At 35.5% G+C, this 16,425-nt stretch overlaps 1 protein-coding gene across 4 annotated transcripts; it reads left to right on the top strand.

Annotated features, from left to right (window-relative positions):
• Nucleotides 1-458: 458 nt before the first annotated feature.
• LOC100893596 (mitochondria-eating protein) lies at nt 459-13,878 on the top strand. 4 transcript variants are annotated; one of them, XM_030980341.1, is made up of 12 exons: nt 459-651; nt 3,626-3,731; nt 4,246-4,480; nt 5,015-5,110; nt 5,566-5,700; nt 6,495-6,711; nt 7,581-7,739; nt 9,145-9,320; nt 10,248-10,377; nt 11,185-11,284; nt 13,413-13,502; nt 13,562-13,878. In XM_030980341.1, the coding sequence occupies exons 1-11, from the start codon at nt 508-510 to the stop codon at nt 13,496-13,498; spliced, it is 1,584 nt and encodes a 527-aa protein (XP_030836201.1). In that variant the 5' UTR covers nt 459-507; the 3' UTR covers nt 13,499-13,502; nt 13,562-13,878. The 4 variants fall into 4 exon arrangements, with proteins under 4 accessions (XP_030836201.1, XP_011684046.2, XP_011684051.2 ...); XM_011685744.2 differs by lacking the exon at nt 13,562-13,878 and adding an exon at nt 12,406-12,426 and having other exon boundaries at nt 13,413-13,521; XM_011685749.2 differs by lacking the exon at nt 13,562-13,878 and adding an exon at nt 12,150-12,171 and having other exon boundaries at nt 13,413-13,509.
• Nucleotides 13,879-16,425: the final 2,547 nt, after the last annotated feature.

The following is a 16,425-nucleotide window of genomic DNA, read 5'->3' on the forward strand; positions in this document are numbered from 1 at the left end:
CTACTCATCATTGTTTTGCATAATCAGATCCGATATAATCCGTATGTTTGAACTTTGATTTATTAAATAGTTTGTCTTGACGTTCTTGATATAATTCTTATGTTAGCTTATATATACTAAGTAATACCATCTCTGATGATTACGTATAAACAAAAATTATAAAGTATAATATACTCTTAGTTCAGTTTAGGCATTATTTTCCCTAGCTTTATACTTAATTTATTTTGTGTGTGTGCTTTTTCAAACATATTGATTGTTTTTTAATTGCTTGATTAAGTATACACTTTTCGTTAATTATCTATGACTATGTATTACGCATGTAAACAAGACAAAAAATTCATTGATTGCTATTGTCATGTATCTAGTAAAGGCATTGAACGAGTTGAAAGGAATTGCATTGAAATAGAGGTGGGCGTTAACCTGCGGCCTTGAGTGCCAATCTGTGGTTTGGAAAATAATCTCGTCATCAAAACACTCGAGTTTGCACGCAACGTCGTATGCTAACTTATGCGACAAGGAAATATCCTTTTTATTATATCATTTTGCCTTTTTGTAAATAATAAAATGGCTGAGTCACTTCGTAGACTTGTCAAGGCTGAGTCTTACTCACTGTTGCAAGATAAACTTGAAAGATGGAATGACAATTACTTGGTAAGTAACGATTTTTAAATCCTAAAATTGTAGACGTGCTTCTTGTGCATCACTGTGCATGCGCAAACAATATTTCCTTGGTCCCATTCCTTATAATTTGACGGGGGAGACTAGCTAGCCTGGCGAGGCCGAGAGCCCTTTTCAGCCGCCCAAGTCGGCGCTAGTTCAGAAGTCTATCCAAACTTTGACCCGTGATTCCGGCGTGGAGATACCCTACTAAAACATACCCAAAATGAAGTAAATATTCATCAATTGTCCAAATAAAGGTCATGATTTAAATAAAAGTCGATAGATTTCTAATTGTTTGTTAGACTAGACAGACTAGATTCTAGACTAGTCTAGATCTAGAAGTCTAGATCTACCACCTGTTTTTTTATTTGTGTCAATTTTCTTATCTTTTTAGGAGTAGACTATTTTTCCTAAAAACGAAGACTTATAGATCTAGGCCTAATAATCACTTTCTCACAGGAATCACGTTATAAACTGCAGCACAATTAATACAATTGCATACCGTACTGACGGTGGGGTGCGGGCGCGCGAGTGTTCAGTTAGCGACCGTAAACTAAGTTTAGACCCTACAGTCGCTAACTTATATTTAAAACACATGTGCACGCACCCGACCGTCGGTACGGTATGCAATTGTATTGTGCTGCAATTTGTTATGAATCCCGTAAGAAATTCCATATGATTATGATAAGTCTTTTGTCAACTCTGTTGCTACTGCATGCAGCAAGTGAAAACGAATTCGTTTAATCAAATTAAGGAAATGCAAGCATTACTTTAAACCAACAGAACTTTGTTATTCCTGACTCATTTCTCCTGATTGTGGTGTTATATAAAAGGGCAGAAAATAAAATTTTCAGAAATGTGATTTTCTCTTTTGTCAACTCAGTGTGTTGCTACGGCAGGTAGCCAGTGAACACGAATTTGTTAAATAAAATTATGGAAATGCAAGCATACTTTAAACAAACAGAACTGTGTTATTCCTGGCTCATTTTTCCTGATTGAGGTGTCATATGAAAGGTCAGAAAATAAACTTTTACTAAATTTGATTAACTAAATTTGATTTTCTCTTTGAAATTCAAATAACGCCCGTCAAATGACTTTTTGGTACCCTCTCTTCAAATTGTTTTTAATCACTCATGCATGAAATATGCATCATATGAGTTGCATCAAATAAAAGAGGTGGATCTAAGCTTTACAAATATGTGTCATTTATAATTATTAACTATAATTGTGATTAAGTTATGAAAAAACATCAATAATTCTCAGTTTTGTTTTTTTCTGGGACACACTGTATACCTAGATCAAGTTCAACAGTTATGATTTACTGGCACTTAGTGGAGCAGTATCCAAGTTGTACAAATTCTATAACCCGATAGGGCTAATGGGTAATCCTGTAGGTTATTGTAGCTGTATCTCTTGATGTGTTATGTTTTGAGTAATGTTTCATTAAAAGGATTTGATATTTATGTAATGATGAGTTCAAGTTCACTTTATTCAATACTTTCATTAAAAAATATACAAGGAAAGCAAACATAAAAGTTAGAATATAATACATGTATCAATATATAACATGAGGATAACACAAGTGGTGAAGACATGATGGACAAGGGAAAAAACATTTTAAACATGTACATTAATGAAAGTATTTGGAGACTAGACAGGAAGGCCGGGCCTTATGTAAAAGTCTGTCTCCAGTAATTGTATAAAAAACTAAGTACATTATTTAAATTTTGTATTTGTTATAAAAAGGAAGAAAAAAAAAGGGGGGGGGGGGAATTGCATTCACACATACACTCTCTCCCATATACACCAACACACACTTTTCTGTCTGATGAACATTAAGAATATAGGTTATTGCACTATTGAGTATTGTCTTAACAGGTACAGTTTAAATTTTCTTTTAAAACTATTTAGTGATGGACTCGGTCGAATATCTATGGGTATGTCATTCCAAATTTTTGGACCCCTGAAAAAAATTGTATTTTGGGAAACTAGTGTCCTTACTCCTGGAATATGAAAATTCCAGAGAAGAGATTCATGATAGGTATAGGCTTCATAGGTGCACTGCCCTATTATAGTGTAAGAACTGTTGAACTTCCATTGCACCCTTGATGGATGAGGGATGATGATGCCAGTTTGTTTGATCTTGGAGTCAACAAAAGAACTCTGCTTATTATACTGACTCAATGAAAAACCTTCACAGCAAACAATGAAATCTCTTTTAGGGAACTGACTTGAGATCTGTGAAAGCATCAGAGGCTATACATGTGTATGGTAGCAAGCAAACTATTTGTCAAGCCTTGTGTACACTTCTTGGTTTTTCTGTAATCTTTTATTTATACAGAGGCTTAAGTGTTGTTGAACAGCAAACAAGGATATGGAACAGAGTCTGATTCTCTCTTTTAAATCTTCACATTTTGATTCACAATCTAGTCTTCAGAGAGCATCATAGTGTTTGCACATGAATCATTTTAAAGAGTCACACTATTTTATTCACACATATCTGATAATACCATCTGATAGATGTGTCTATTTTTAGCTACATTGACTAAACTTGTGAACATTTGCATATATGTACATGTGTGGATGTCCCTCCATATTCAAAGCATGACAAAAATTACAAAACTTTCTTTACAGGCTAGAAAATAACACAGGTAAATTTTTTCAATGCCTTGCTTGTTTAAAGCCTGTTTAATTATTTAAACATTTAATAGGCAAACGTGTTTTTAAATAGAAGGCCCTTTTATAATTTAAGACAGAAAAAAAAAATTAAAATAAGAAAATGAGAGAGAGAGAGTGAGCATCAAAATGAAAGTTGATTAGATTTACGTAAAGTTGGTTTAATGTACATTGTACTATGGAGCACGATCTTTAGAATATATTGAAGAGAACATGAATCGTTAATCAACCATTAGTTTAGCTGCCAAAAAAATATTGAAAGGTATTTTTATTGTAATTTTATTTACAGGTAAACACTTGTGATCAGAATGTCAATCGATGTTCAGAACTGATTGAGATCACATCTAGACTGCAGGGGGAGCTCTTCACTATCCTCAACCTGTGTTGTGCAGAAGGTAAGCGTGGTCAAGTACAAACACATCTTCATGTTCATCTATTCTTCCAAATAAGTCTTGTGAAGATGAGGATTTATGCTTGGAGGGTTACCGTACGCAAACTGTAATATTTTTCTGCTGGACATGTGTCTTTCAAAATGTTCCTTGAGATGGGCTATAAAATGCTATATCAAGAACTTGTCTTATTTCAGTTTATCTTTAACCAATCTCAAATTTAACATCTATTGATTAGCTCTCTAAGAGATAGAGGACTGGTCAGACTTCTCTGCTCCCTTGTAATATTTGTAACTTTGTTGATTACAAATTGTATATGAGGAACAAAAGAGTAGACTCACACATATGGTTAGCATAAAAAAAGAAAAACAAAAATACTGCACTGGGAAATTTGAAGAAAAAAGATAATTAGTGATCTGACTGATAATTTTATTAAAAATTTGTGAGCCTTCAGATCACATACCAGTATATTGCTATAACAGACAGTATTTGATACTTTGTTTCATTTGCTGATATTTAGGGGGCATGTATGGAGGATGCAGCTCTCTAAAGAACCGCTTTTTGCCATGGTTGGCCCGAGGGTTTGTAGCTTCAAACAGTGCCGTTACCGTGGATACCAGTCTGTCTATCATGGCCGACGCTGCAGAGAAAGAGAGACAGATGGTGGAGATGCAGGACAGCTATGAGAAGCAGTTAGATGAGGTGGAACAGGACCTTAATACATCCAGAGGTGTGGCCTCGGATCTACAAGCTGAGTAAGTCAAGCATCACACAATGAGGAGGAGGAGGAGGAGAAAGGGGAGGGGGAGGAGGGGGGGGGGGGGGGGAAGGAGGGGGGAGGAGGAGGACGAGGAGCTTAAATTGAAACAATGTCTCTCTGTGCTTTCACAAATTATTACAAAGGATTATTTGCTTTCGGTAATGATAGCTATGCTTAATTGACCATGAATCAAACAATAAGTCAAAGTAGCTATTTAATCATCAGTCAAGTCAATCAGGGCCCCATCTTATAAAGAGTTGAGATTGATGCGGATGAATCACAAGTCCTCTCATAAATTGCAAGTTTACAGTCTCCTATGTCTTAGGAACATAGCTGCGATTGATTGCAACTGTTAAAAGACAGGCCCTAGGGATACCAGTGTCATCCATTCAGGCAGATCCTCTCCTGGATTTCACTAGATATCACTATATGAAAAGCTTAATTCCAAAAGAGAAAGGTTCTCTATGTAGACCTCCTATAGATTCCTAGCTCTGTATGATCACCATGTCTTCTGCTGTCCCCATCGCAGGTTAGAGAGTACAAGGGTAAGACTGGACTCAGAGCGTCGCATGTCAGAAGGAGAGGCTTTGGTCAGTGATGAGGTCTCGGTTGGACTAAAAAACAGGTTTGTGATCACATATTTCAAAGGTTACATTATAAAAAGGAATTGGAATTTAGAGGTGATTATATAAGTTTAGCATTTTGAAGATACTAGACTACTGCCCTGAGATGCTTGAAATGTGTCTCTGGAAGACTTACACCTCCCCCCTCCCCCCCCCCCCCCCCCCCCCCCCCCCCCCCCCCCCCCACCACCTCCCATAGACTGCTACAACTGTACCTCCTTGAGAAAATGTTCCCCTTTTAAATTTAGGTAACACAGGTAGCCTTAGATGCCTGGAATCAAATACCATTCACATAGAAGCAAACCAAAATCATCATGAGAATATGCATTGAAATGTGGTCTTAGGAGGGAATAGGCCCTGTAAATGTACACTGGGAATTATTTGTACTCATTGTTGTAAGTTTTGATGGCTTGCCCATAATAACAGTCATTTTGTTTTTCATTTCATGTTTGCACAGGGTTGCAGTCCTTGAGGATGAACTGCGTCTCTACCGTGCTCGGGTAGGCACTGTAGACGATCATGAGATTGAAGTAAGACGTCTCAAGGATGACCTCGCCGTTCTCAAAGAAGAAAAATTCATCCTCACAGGCAGGTTAGTTACCCTTGATTTTAGTACCCCTGTGACAAACTAGACATAAACAAAGAACTACAGGCAGGTTAGTCACCCTTGATTTTAGTACCCCTGTGACAAACTAGACATAAACAAAGAACTACAGGCAGGTTAGTCACCCTTGATTTTAGTACCCCTGTGACAAACTAGACATAAACAAAGAACTACAGGCAGGTTAGTCACCCTTGATTTTAGTACCCCTGTGACAAACTAGACATAAACAAAGAACTACAGGCAGGTTAGTCACCCTTGATTTTAGTACCCCTGTGACAAACTAGACATAAACAAAGAACTACAGGCAGGTTAGTCACCCTTGATTTAGTACCCCTGTGACAAACTAGACATAAACAAAGAACTACAGGCAGGTTAGTCACCCTTGATTTTAGTACCCCTGTGACAAACTAGACATAAACAAAGAACTACAGGCAGGTTAGTCACCCTTGATTTAGTACCCCTCTGACAAACTAGACATAAACAAAGAAGTGTATAGGATTTGAATTTCCTGGGAGGGGGAGGGGGGAGGGGTGCCAAGGTTTCTTGTCGTTTAATTTTGGATGCTTATTATTGCCTATTTTCCATTTCCATTATCCTCTGATGAAAATACTCTCTCATACCTGTGCCCTAGTTATATCATTTTACACATGTCTTTTCACACCCCCTGTGTTAAAATGGGTCAATTCCTTCATCGTCTACCAAGGAAATTGCTATTTTTGTCCTATAATTTCCTGAGTTGGGTTCTAATTTGAATTATCAAACGCTCATTCTATCTTGCACAGGAGTGAGTACTTGGCCCCCACACCTAGTCTCTCTACCAGCCTCAAGTCTCCACGTATCTCAGTGAGTGGCGATGTGGTCCAGCGTATCCGTCAGGCTAACCTTGTGACCAGATTCAACGACCTGTTTGCTCAGAGTCGCATGGATGCCATGGATATCTTACGCAATCATTGCGATGATCATGAGCTCAATCAAAAGATTGTTTTCACTTGCTTACAGGTAGGTCTGGGTTTTAATGTAGCCAATCAAACTCAAAATCCTTCTAAATCTCTTTAGGTAGGCAGTCTTGTTCAAGGGATCCCTTTATTTCTCCCTTCTGTAAGTGTTTATCTGGTACAATAATGGACAGTTAGGGCTGTTTTCTTCTATATCTTCCAATTTGTGTTGTGATGGCACCTCTGTTGTATTAGACAACTCTCTAATAGTATATTACAAGTTCATGGATTAAACTTCTGATTCTTCTGCTTCTCTATCTCTTAATCTTTCTTGCTAGTAACCTATATTCTGTTTCCTCTCATCTCATGACGTGACCTACAAACTCAAGTTTTTATTAGATGTTAAACGTGTATCTGTCCACAACTGGCTGAGATTAGTCTTATGGCAATATCTTAAAAGTCTTCTTAAACCCACATTTATGTAGGTTTGGTTAGGTGATACTTATTCTTTCTTCTAATATGAAGATATGTATACTGTAATTAACAGTGTATTAACCGCACCTTTTTGCCGCTGAAAAAATTCAACGTCGGGGGTGCGGTTTATACATAGCCCCTCCAACTGGCGCTATGCCTGGCAATGTCTCCCACCTCGGTAATTGGTGTGTTGACTCACCACTCGGAAACTAGAACAACACTCAAATTTGTCTGTCATTTTGGTTTGAAAGTAATCTTTCTGATAGATTTCAATATGTAGTTGATAAAAATGATTCCTCCAATTTTTCTTCTATTACACGGCGTACCACAAGGTTCTGTCCTAGGTCCTCTACTGTTTTTTAAGTCGGCAAAAAAAAAAGAAAAAAAAAGGGGTGTGATTAATACACGAGGGCGATTTATACAACGTTAATTACGGTACTTGTTTTCTATAACATTCAGGAGTGTTTCCATGCTGCTAAGATGGCGTTCCGTCGTTACCGTAGCAAGGTCCAGACCCTACTGGCTGATACACACACTGGACTTGAACCACTGTCAGAAGCCGTCCAAGGCTACATCAATAAGAACGGCACCCTGTTGGATGTACACACTATAGTAGAGGTACGTCTACATGTCATTTACAAGAGATATTTCAGAAACATAAACATAGTTTTGTTATGTAATTTCTATTCCCTGACAAGAACATTTGTTGAGAATCACATTTTTATTATAAGTTTTATGATGTAAAATATTGGGGGGCTGTAGTGCCTAAAGCCGCCACAAAATGATTTGTTTTAAAAATGAAGATTAGCATACTTAAAGGTGAAATTCAAAGAAAATCACAAATATGTTAACTAATGTATCACTAGAAACTGGTAAGCTAACATATGGCCATCGTACAAGTTTTAGGTCAACTACATATCGGGTGATTTATAAAAATACAAATACAACCACCTCCATAGCAGCTGGGATATACAAGAGATTCACCGGAAAAATAATGATGTTTTAATGACGTCACTTTATGGACCAATACTGCCCAAGCAGACGACATCCCATAAAGAATGAACATAATTGCACAGCTTTTATTTGTCAAATTATAATGAGTTTAGTGTATATAAATGTAATGGCATGTTAAACCATTCAAAAGGGGATATGACCCGATTCTGATAACTAAAGTCTTTTGCTCGTAAATACAAAGGATAGGGATTAATTAACAATCAAAGAAACAAGACTTTCAAATTGAAAAACCCTGGAATGATATTAAGGACAGCATTTGTTCCCTCTTGAAACGCCGAACATACCGCGGTGACATAAGCGACAGATTCCTTTATTTTTGTATCGCTGCATTTGTCATCAAAATAAAACCATGCACGGGGTTAAGAGTGAGGCAATAAATTATACATTTAGCCTGACAGTAGTGAAGTAAGAAAAAGAATTCAAGAGAAGATGAACACACAGGCACTGAAAATTTGTGAGATGTCATGGAACATTGTCTGCTTGTGCAAATCATGTCCATACTGTGATCTCACACATCTCAGCAGCGTTCGGAGAGCTCTTCAGGTGCTATGCCGGGGCTGTATTTAAGCGTTTTGTAATTTATAATAATCATTACTTCGCATGTTTCCAAGCATTGAATTTTGATAACCTTGTCGAATCAAAGTTTCAACTTTGCAATAATGAAAATAAAGTTATTTTTTAAAATCAATGAATATCTACTTTAAGACCAGAGTTTTCTTTGTGCATTGCATATGGATAAAAGACCCCAAAACGTACTTTCATTTTGTATTGGTTTAGATAGTCATTTCATTGATATTAAACCGTGCAGTATCAGTCTTCACCATTTTTATGGCAAATTTCTTATAGTACATTATTTTTACCACAAAGAATATGAAATTGATACAGGGTGGGGGGGGAGGAGGTTGTTGGCCATGTATACAACTTATATTCTCGCTCTCTCTCTCTCTCTCTCATTAAAATAAATAGATGGTAATGTATTGTCTAAATCACCTCTCTGTCTTTGACATAGGATGTATTGTTGGCAATGAACCGTCACCCAGCGATCTCCTTCCCTGCTGAGGTTGATTTCCGAGTTCTAACTCTCTTCATCCGTGAGCTGGTCAAGGTTGCCTGGTCAATGAGTGCTCTTCCTTCTCCTCTGGACATCAGTGGGGCCAGGGATGGAGAACTCTTTGATGACCTCAAGTAAGTAAACACTCTTCTGCAGTTAAAGGTAAAGACCAGTTTTGGAAACACCCCCCTCTCAAAAAATGAAATGGAAGCTCTTATTACCAATCATGTGAAAGAATATGATTTGACTAATACGCGATGATACAAATTTTCCCGGGAAACCGCCCACTAATTGATATATTTGGTACATTATATCTATCTGGTCCGGAAAGATATAATTATTTATCGCGTAGTCCCATATACATCTTTCTGTGTACAGTGCTTGTAACTTTACCAAGACTGGGCCAAATTTCTTATCATTTTGATGATTCCAGAACCTTGCAGTACACACCAATACTTATATGCTAGATGATCAACCTTTTCTGATCGATTCCACAATGTTTCTTTCACAATGCAACTGCATGACCAGAACTGGTCTTTACATTTAAGTCATTCATATTGTGCCAAAAGAGCAATATTGCTTGGCCATGACTGCTTTTGCTTTCTTTGTTTACATCAGAACAATGATTATGACATTTATGCAGTATTTTGATTTTTTTTAAATTGTTGAATGATATAACTACCAGACAAATTTATATGTCATTATAAGAACAGACAAAGTGGTTGGAGACCACAGGATTTCAAAGTTTCTTTTGCTGCAGACACTTTATAGTTTGTATTACAAGTTTAACTTGGCAGTCAAGTCTTCACATTATATTATGTTTTAACTTCCCTATATTTGCTAGAAAATACAGGTATATTAATTTTATATTTGAAGCAGGTTTTATCTAGGTCGGGTGACGGTGTATCCAAATTGTAACTACCAAAATTTAAAATCAAACTTTCCTTTAGAAGCGTAGCTAAAACATGAAAGTTTTTTTTTTTTTTATTATATCACAAATGCTTTTTTTTTATTTACATGTTTAAATCACCTCACTGTCTCATTTGACTTTGATTCTGCAGATATCGTAGAAGCTATGACTCTGAATACTCAGCTCCATTGGTCAGTCACTATATCTGGCCATCCTTAGTGGACGTAGCTGGACGAGTCATACTGAAAGGTGAAGCGGTCACTCGTAGAGGAGGCTCGCTGGTAAGTCAACATATGTTTCAAGGTCTCTTTCTAGAGAAGTGGATTTTCTTGGCGTGATGTCTACTCTAAATCGTGAAAACTTTGATGATATGAATCTTTCGCGACTTTAAACGACAGCCCAATTTCACGGCAAGACACATTTGTGAAGTATAGAAATTTAGTGTTATGTCATTTGTTGGAATGCTTTGATGGCAGTAACTTCATGAATCTGAGCAACTCTTGGAATATGCAAACATTTCAAGCATGAGAAAGTTTCCAGTTTTGCAATATACCACTGAAACTCTTGAAATATAATGCCTGAATGCATTATTTTTTAGGAGGGCCCCAGCTGTTGCACAGAAATCTAAATTGGTGATTCTAGACATTCTAAACATTTAGCATATATGAGATAGTTTGATGAGATAATTTCTCATCATATGCACCTCAGCACAAATTGTTCTCTTTAGTGAGATACCATGTGTTTTATCAAGTTATTGTTCATGGAAGTACACACATGAATTAAGTAAATTGGTCTAGCGACACGTTCACTTGGTCAGCTCTCTGTCTTCGCCTACAAACTGACTTAGGTGACCCCAGTTCGAAACTGAGTCATGTCTTTTGAATGGTGAAATTAAAGGTCAGTCCCCAGACAAAAATAATCATATCTGATTGATACGCGTCTGTAAAACTCAATTACATTTTTATTGACAGTTATCATGAATACAGCTGAGACTTGGAAGAACATTATTCCTGTGTAAAAGTATACGAGTAACTGCGCTTTGAGACTTGACTAATGTGAAATATCTTTTTTTGTTGTTCCTCCTCCAGGCGTCCCCAAGGCGCAGTCGTAGTCCATCCAGGCCTAGTAGCCCATCCAGAGCCAGGTCTCCTAGTCCAAGACGTACCCTAAACGGTTCCTACACTTCAGGTAAGACCAAAGCATGCCAACATTTCTCATACCTCTCTCAAGGCTTGTTCAGATATTATGCAGAAAACCGCCGCCAACAAAAAATTTGCTGCGATTTTAAATTTGTAATTGAAATACAACTGCGTGCTACAAAAGTCCTGCACATTTCCACTGAGCTCTGTGTTTGTACGATACAAAAATGTGACACGTATTTCACTTTACATCCTCAAAAAAAAAATCTCATATCAGAACAATGTATGTATTCACCCATATTTGCTAGTGGTAATAAATTGAATTTTTGAAGTCATTTGACCATTAAAACGATTTCAAAAATAACTTTTCTCAGTTGATTGTAGATATGACATTACAAATCACCTCACTACAATTATCATTTTGAATGATCAAACTTTTCCACCCAAAGGCATCTTATTAGAGCATTATCTGTTCACTGCAAATTTTAGCATTAATATGTGCAAAATTAAATTGATCGTTTATCCATGACTTTAAACTCTTTTAATGCGTACCTGGTTAACTTTGCTCCAATTTGATGTTAAACACGATTTTCTGGACAAAGAAAAGCTTGTCTTTTAGCATTTGCAGATGGATTTCATAAATATTATAATGAAGTGGAATATTATGGAAGAATGTCTTTATCCATACAAAAAATGGTTCTTTGAATAGGTACCATGATTGAAAATTTATCTCCCCAAATTTTATTCAGTTTATATGTTTGTAAATATACTTATATCCTATAGTTTCTGTCAAATGTATATGATTAATATATAAATACAGAAAATACCTTTTAGAAGATGTAGTGTTGGTTAAAAAATCACTTGACTTTGCTTTATTTTTCATAATGAAGAATAACTTATTCTTTTTAATTTAGCCTAATCATGTTGAAAATGGAGGTAAGATGACGGTTTTCCCAAAGGTTCAGAATGATTTTCTTAATGTTCTTTAGACAATCTTTAATGTTGAAATTTCTGTTACTCTATATGTTGATTTGCAGTGCCAGTGGGTATTTACTTTTACACAAAGTTGACTTTCAAACAAAACTTTTTTTTAAACATTTGATTCTACTTTCTCTAGCACTCAATTTTCATAGTTTGTTGCAAAATGATTTAATTTATTTTGTTTTTCAGGCATGAAATTATATGTATAAGGTATGTGTGCTGGTTCAGAAAGTACATCGCTTACATAAAAACTCCAGTTTCATTAATTTGCTCTATCAAAAACGCACATTTCTCGTTAGATTTAATTCAAATTTTTTTTTACCAATGATAAAATTTATCATTGAAAGGAGCAGTTTTCACGCATTTGGGTTTCTTGGATAATTGTTTGTTGTTTTGTTTGATCAAATGCAAAATTTTGTACTACTGTCAGTCATTTGAATGCTGTCTCTCTTAATTGATACTCTGACATTTATTGAAGTGGAAGACAGTCTATTTAATTAATGATTTCTTACGATTTACATCTTGATATTGGTTTCACTACAGTAATTTGTATATTAATTCAAAGATAAATGCTTCAGTAATAATAATTTAATTAAAAAATTTAAAATTCAACCAAAATGGACTAGAAGACTATCTGTGTATAAGCAGAGAAACAGTTAACAAAATATATGATAGAGTCGGTGCTTCAACATATCGATAGCTATTCACATCGTCAAAGACATGGTGTTAGGGTTGCAATAGGGTTTTAGTTTAAGATTAGGGTTAGAGTTAGATTAAGGTGTAGTGTTTGGTCTTGGGTTGGAATTAAGAATTTTGTTAAATGTGAGAATTCACTTTGGAGCAAATTTTGTTGGAGCATGTATTTTACAAATGGTAGGGTCAATAGGTCAAACATTATGTTCAAGCTAAGAACTGACGATGGAATTAACCAAAGTTGTTGATCTGTTTTGTATTAGAATCTAATGTTAGATTTGACAGTTGTTTTTATGTTTATTCATATTTACACAATTACAGAGGCAATTGAGCGATATGCAGCTTATCTTTCTCAGAACTTTTTTGAAGCATAATGTTTGAGACAATTGGAAGATTTTCATTTAAATGTTGCATATTAAGATTTACAAGTTGATAAGTATTTGTTCTTATTTTTTCCTGTGAATTACTAACATTTGACTTCATTCATCCTGGTTTTCATACAGGTTCTCGTCCATCCAGCAGTTTGTCCATGAGGAGCAGCTCTCCACGACCCAGCAGCTCTCTCTCACTCTCGTTCTCCAATCTTTGACGAGGCACCCTGTACCTTGACATGCTCCCAGCAGCTCTCTCTCGTTCTCTAATCTTTGATGAGACATCCTGTACCTTGACATGCTCCCAGCAGCTCTCTCTCTCTCTCCCTCTCACTCTCAAATATTTGATGACACAACCTGTACCTTGACATGCTCCCAGCAGCTCTTTCTCTCCCTCTCACTCTCAAATATTTGATGAGACACCCTGTACCTTGATAAACCCTTTCTTACATTCCTTAATGGATTCCGTCCTTTGTATTTGGTGACTTAACTTTAGAGAGTGACTGCTATAATAGCTCTCCTAATTCCGATCAGATTTTTGACTTCAGCTGTGTAATTTGATTTAAGATCTGCAGTGCATTTTGAATCGCAATTGTGTTAGAATGTACAGTGGATTATATCTAAAGTGGAATTACATATTTGCAATTTGTTGACAATTTGCAGTGGAATTACATATTTGCAATTGGTTGATAATATGCAGTGGAATACAAGTTTACAGATTAACAAATTGGTTTTCAGTATGCTGAAAAATAACAGATTAGTAGTTGTGGTTGGCAATCTGCAGTGGAATTACAGACTTATGATTGGTTAACAATCTGCAGTGGAAATACAGACTGATGATTTGATAACAATCTGCAGTGAAATTACAGACTGATGATTGGTTAACAATCTACAGTGGAATTACAGACTTATGATTGGTTAACAATCTGCAGTGGAATTACAGACTTATGATTGGTTAACAATCTGCAGTGGAATTACAGACTTATGATTGGTTGGCAATCTGCAGTGGAATTACAGACTGATGATTGGTTAACAATCTGCAGTGGAATTACAGACTTATGATTGGTTATCAATCTGCAGTGGAATTACAGACTTATGATTGGTTAACAATCTGCAGTGGAATTACAGACTTATGATTGGTTAACAATCTGCAGTGGAATTACAGACTTATGGTTGGTTATCAATCTGCAGTGGAATTACAGACTTATGATTGGTTATCAATCTGCAGTGGAATTACAGACTTATGATTGGTTATCAATCTGCAGTGGAATTACAGACTTATGATTGGTTAACAATCTGCAGTGGAATTACAGACTTATGGTTGGTTATCAATCTGCAGTGGAATTACAGACTTATGGTTGGTTATCAATCTGCAGTGGAATTACAGACTGATGGGTTAACAATCTGCAGTGAAATTACAGACTTATGATTGGTTAACAATCTGCAGTTGAATTGCAGATTTACAAATGTGTGACCGCATCCAGTGGAATTCTTGTGTCAGTTTGTTAGCCACCTACAGTGGATTTACAGATTTATAGCTATCCATTTTTACTGGTATTTGATTAGCTTATGCAGTGAGTTCTGAAAATGTACAAGTTATTAATTATTAAATACAGATGATAGACAGAGTGAATTGGAAAGAAAGAACGGCATGAATCTTAACAAATTCACATCAAACGGTCTATGTAAAACCGATGAAGATATTTTCACAACGTCTTCTTTTTACACACTGCTTAGTGTTGATTCCAGTTAAATGTATTCTTTCAATCATTTTGTGAGACATTGGACCAAAACTGTATTTGATGTATGTGGATCCTAACATAATATAAAACAATGGTGATGACAAGCTTTGATGTATTAACAACAGTATTCAGAAATTTGGAAGATTTTTAGATGTTGGCAAAGTCATTTGGTGCAGTTATTATTTATGACTATTATATGAGCCAAAATTAAGTATGAAACTAAAATTGTTTTAGATACACATTCCATGGGTTTTAAGATTGTGAAATAGGTAATTTATGAGTGAAAATCAATTTAATTTGAATTAGTTGTCTATACATGTATGGTAAAATCATATGTAAAATGTTAATTTGATCTAGAATTATATGTATCCTGAGTGGTATATTAAAATCAGTGACAATCTTATGATAAAAAGGTATCAAGTAATTAAAGAGAAATTGTTTTATTCTGTGTAGATGTATAGTTTTAATGGTCAATGTTTAGCATGAGGCGAACTGTAAAGATGACTAATGTGCAAAACATAAGAAATTTCGAACAAATTTTTGTAAGGTAGGATGAAAAATACAATGACAGATAAAACAAACATGAATTGGAACAAACTTACAAAATATGAAAATATGCTGCAAACAATACTGTAAAGAAAACTTTATGAATGAAAATGTTATGAATTCAGTCAGAAATAGGCTCTAAATGAACAATGTTGATGTTTCTGTTGTAAAATTTATTCTTTTTCTTTACATTTATTTGAAACGGAATAGCACAGAGTGATATTTCAACAGTAAAGAATTTATTTTATATAAATTAATAGCAAGAATTGGACAAGAGTTTTATGTGTGCTTGACGTGATAGTAGTATTAATTGACATAGCAAGTCTGATGTGCATAGCTTGTGGTCATATAAAGTTATATTTGCTGTATTTCTCCTGATGTTTTCAAGTATTCATGATAATCCTAGATAGCAATACTCCTGTCATCTTCATTTATTTAATTCGGTGAATTTTATTTTTGAATAATATGAAATTATTCCTGTGTGTACAGTTGCTGTATTTCAATGTAATTTATGAATAATAAGAAATTATTCCTGTGTGTACAGTTGCTGTATTTCAATGTAATTCATGAAATGTATTCCTTTAAAAAAAGTACTGTGTATAGCTGTAAATGTATTATTTATGCCTGTACAGCTTAGTTGCTTATAATGGATTAGTTTGGCCCTAGTTTGCCAAATTCTGCACTGATTCACCTTGAATCTATGACATTGATGTTAATGGATTTAATTTGAGTGTTTTTTTTTTAGACCAATTCTGCAATTATTCAATGCAGGGTAATCATAGAAGTGTTTTACAATCACTGTTGTAATGTAATATCTAGTACGTGTGGTTAATATGCTGTGCTTCTTCATCGTTATC

This window comes from Strongylocentrotus purpuratus, unplaced genomic scaffold (genome assembly GCF_000002235.5).
Source record: "Strongylocentrotus purpuratus isolate Spur 01 unplaced genomic scaffold, Spur_5.0 spur5_scaffold_11, whole genome shotgun sequence".
In the NCBI taxonomy this organism is placed as follows: domain Eukaryota; kingdom Metazoa; phylum Echinodermata; class Echinoidea; order Camarodonta; family Strongylocentrotidae; genus Strongylocentrotus; species Strongylocentrotus purpuratus.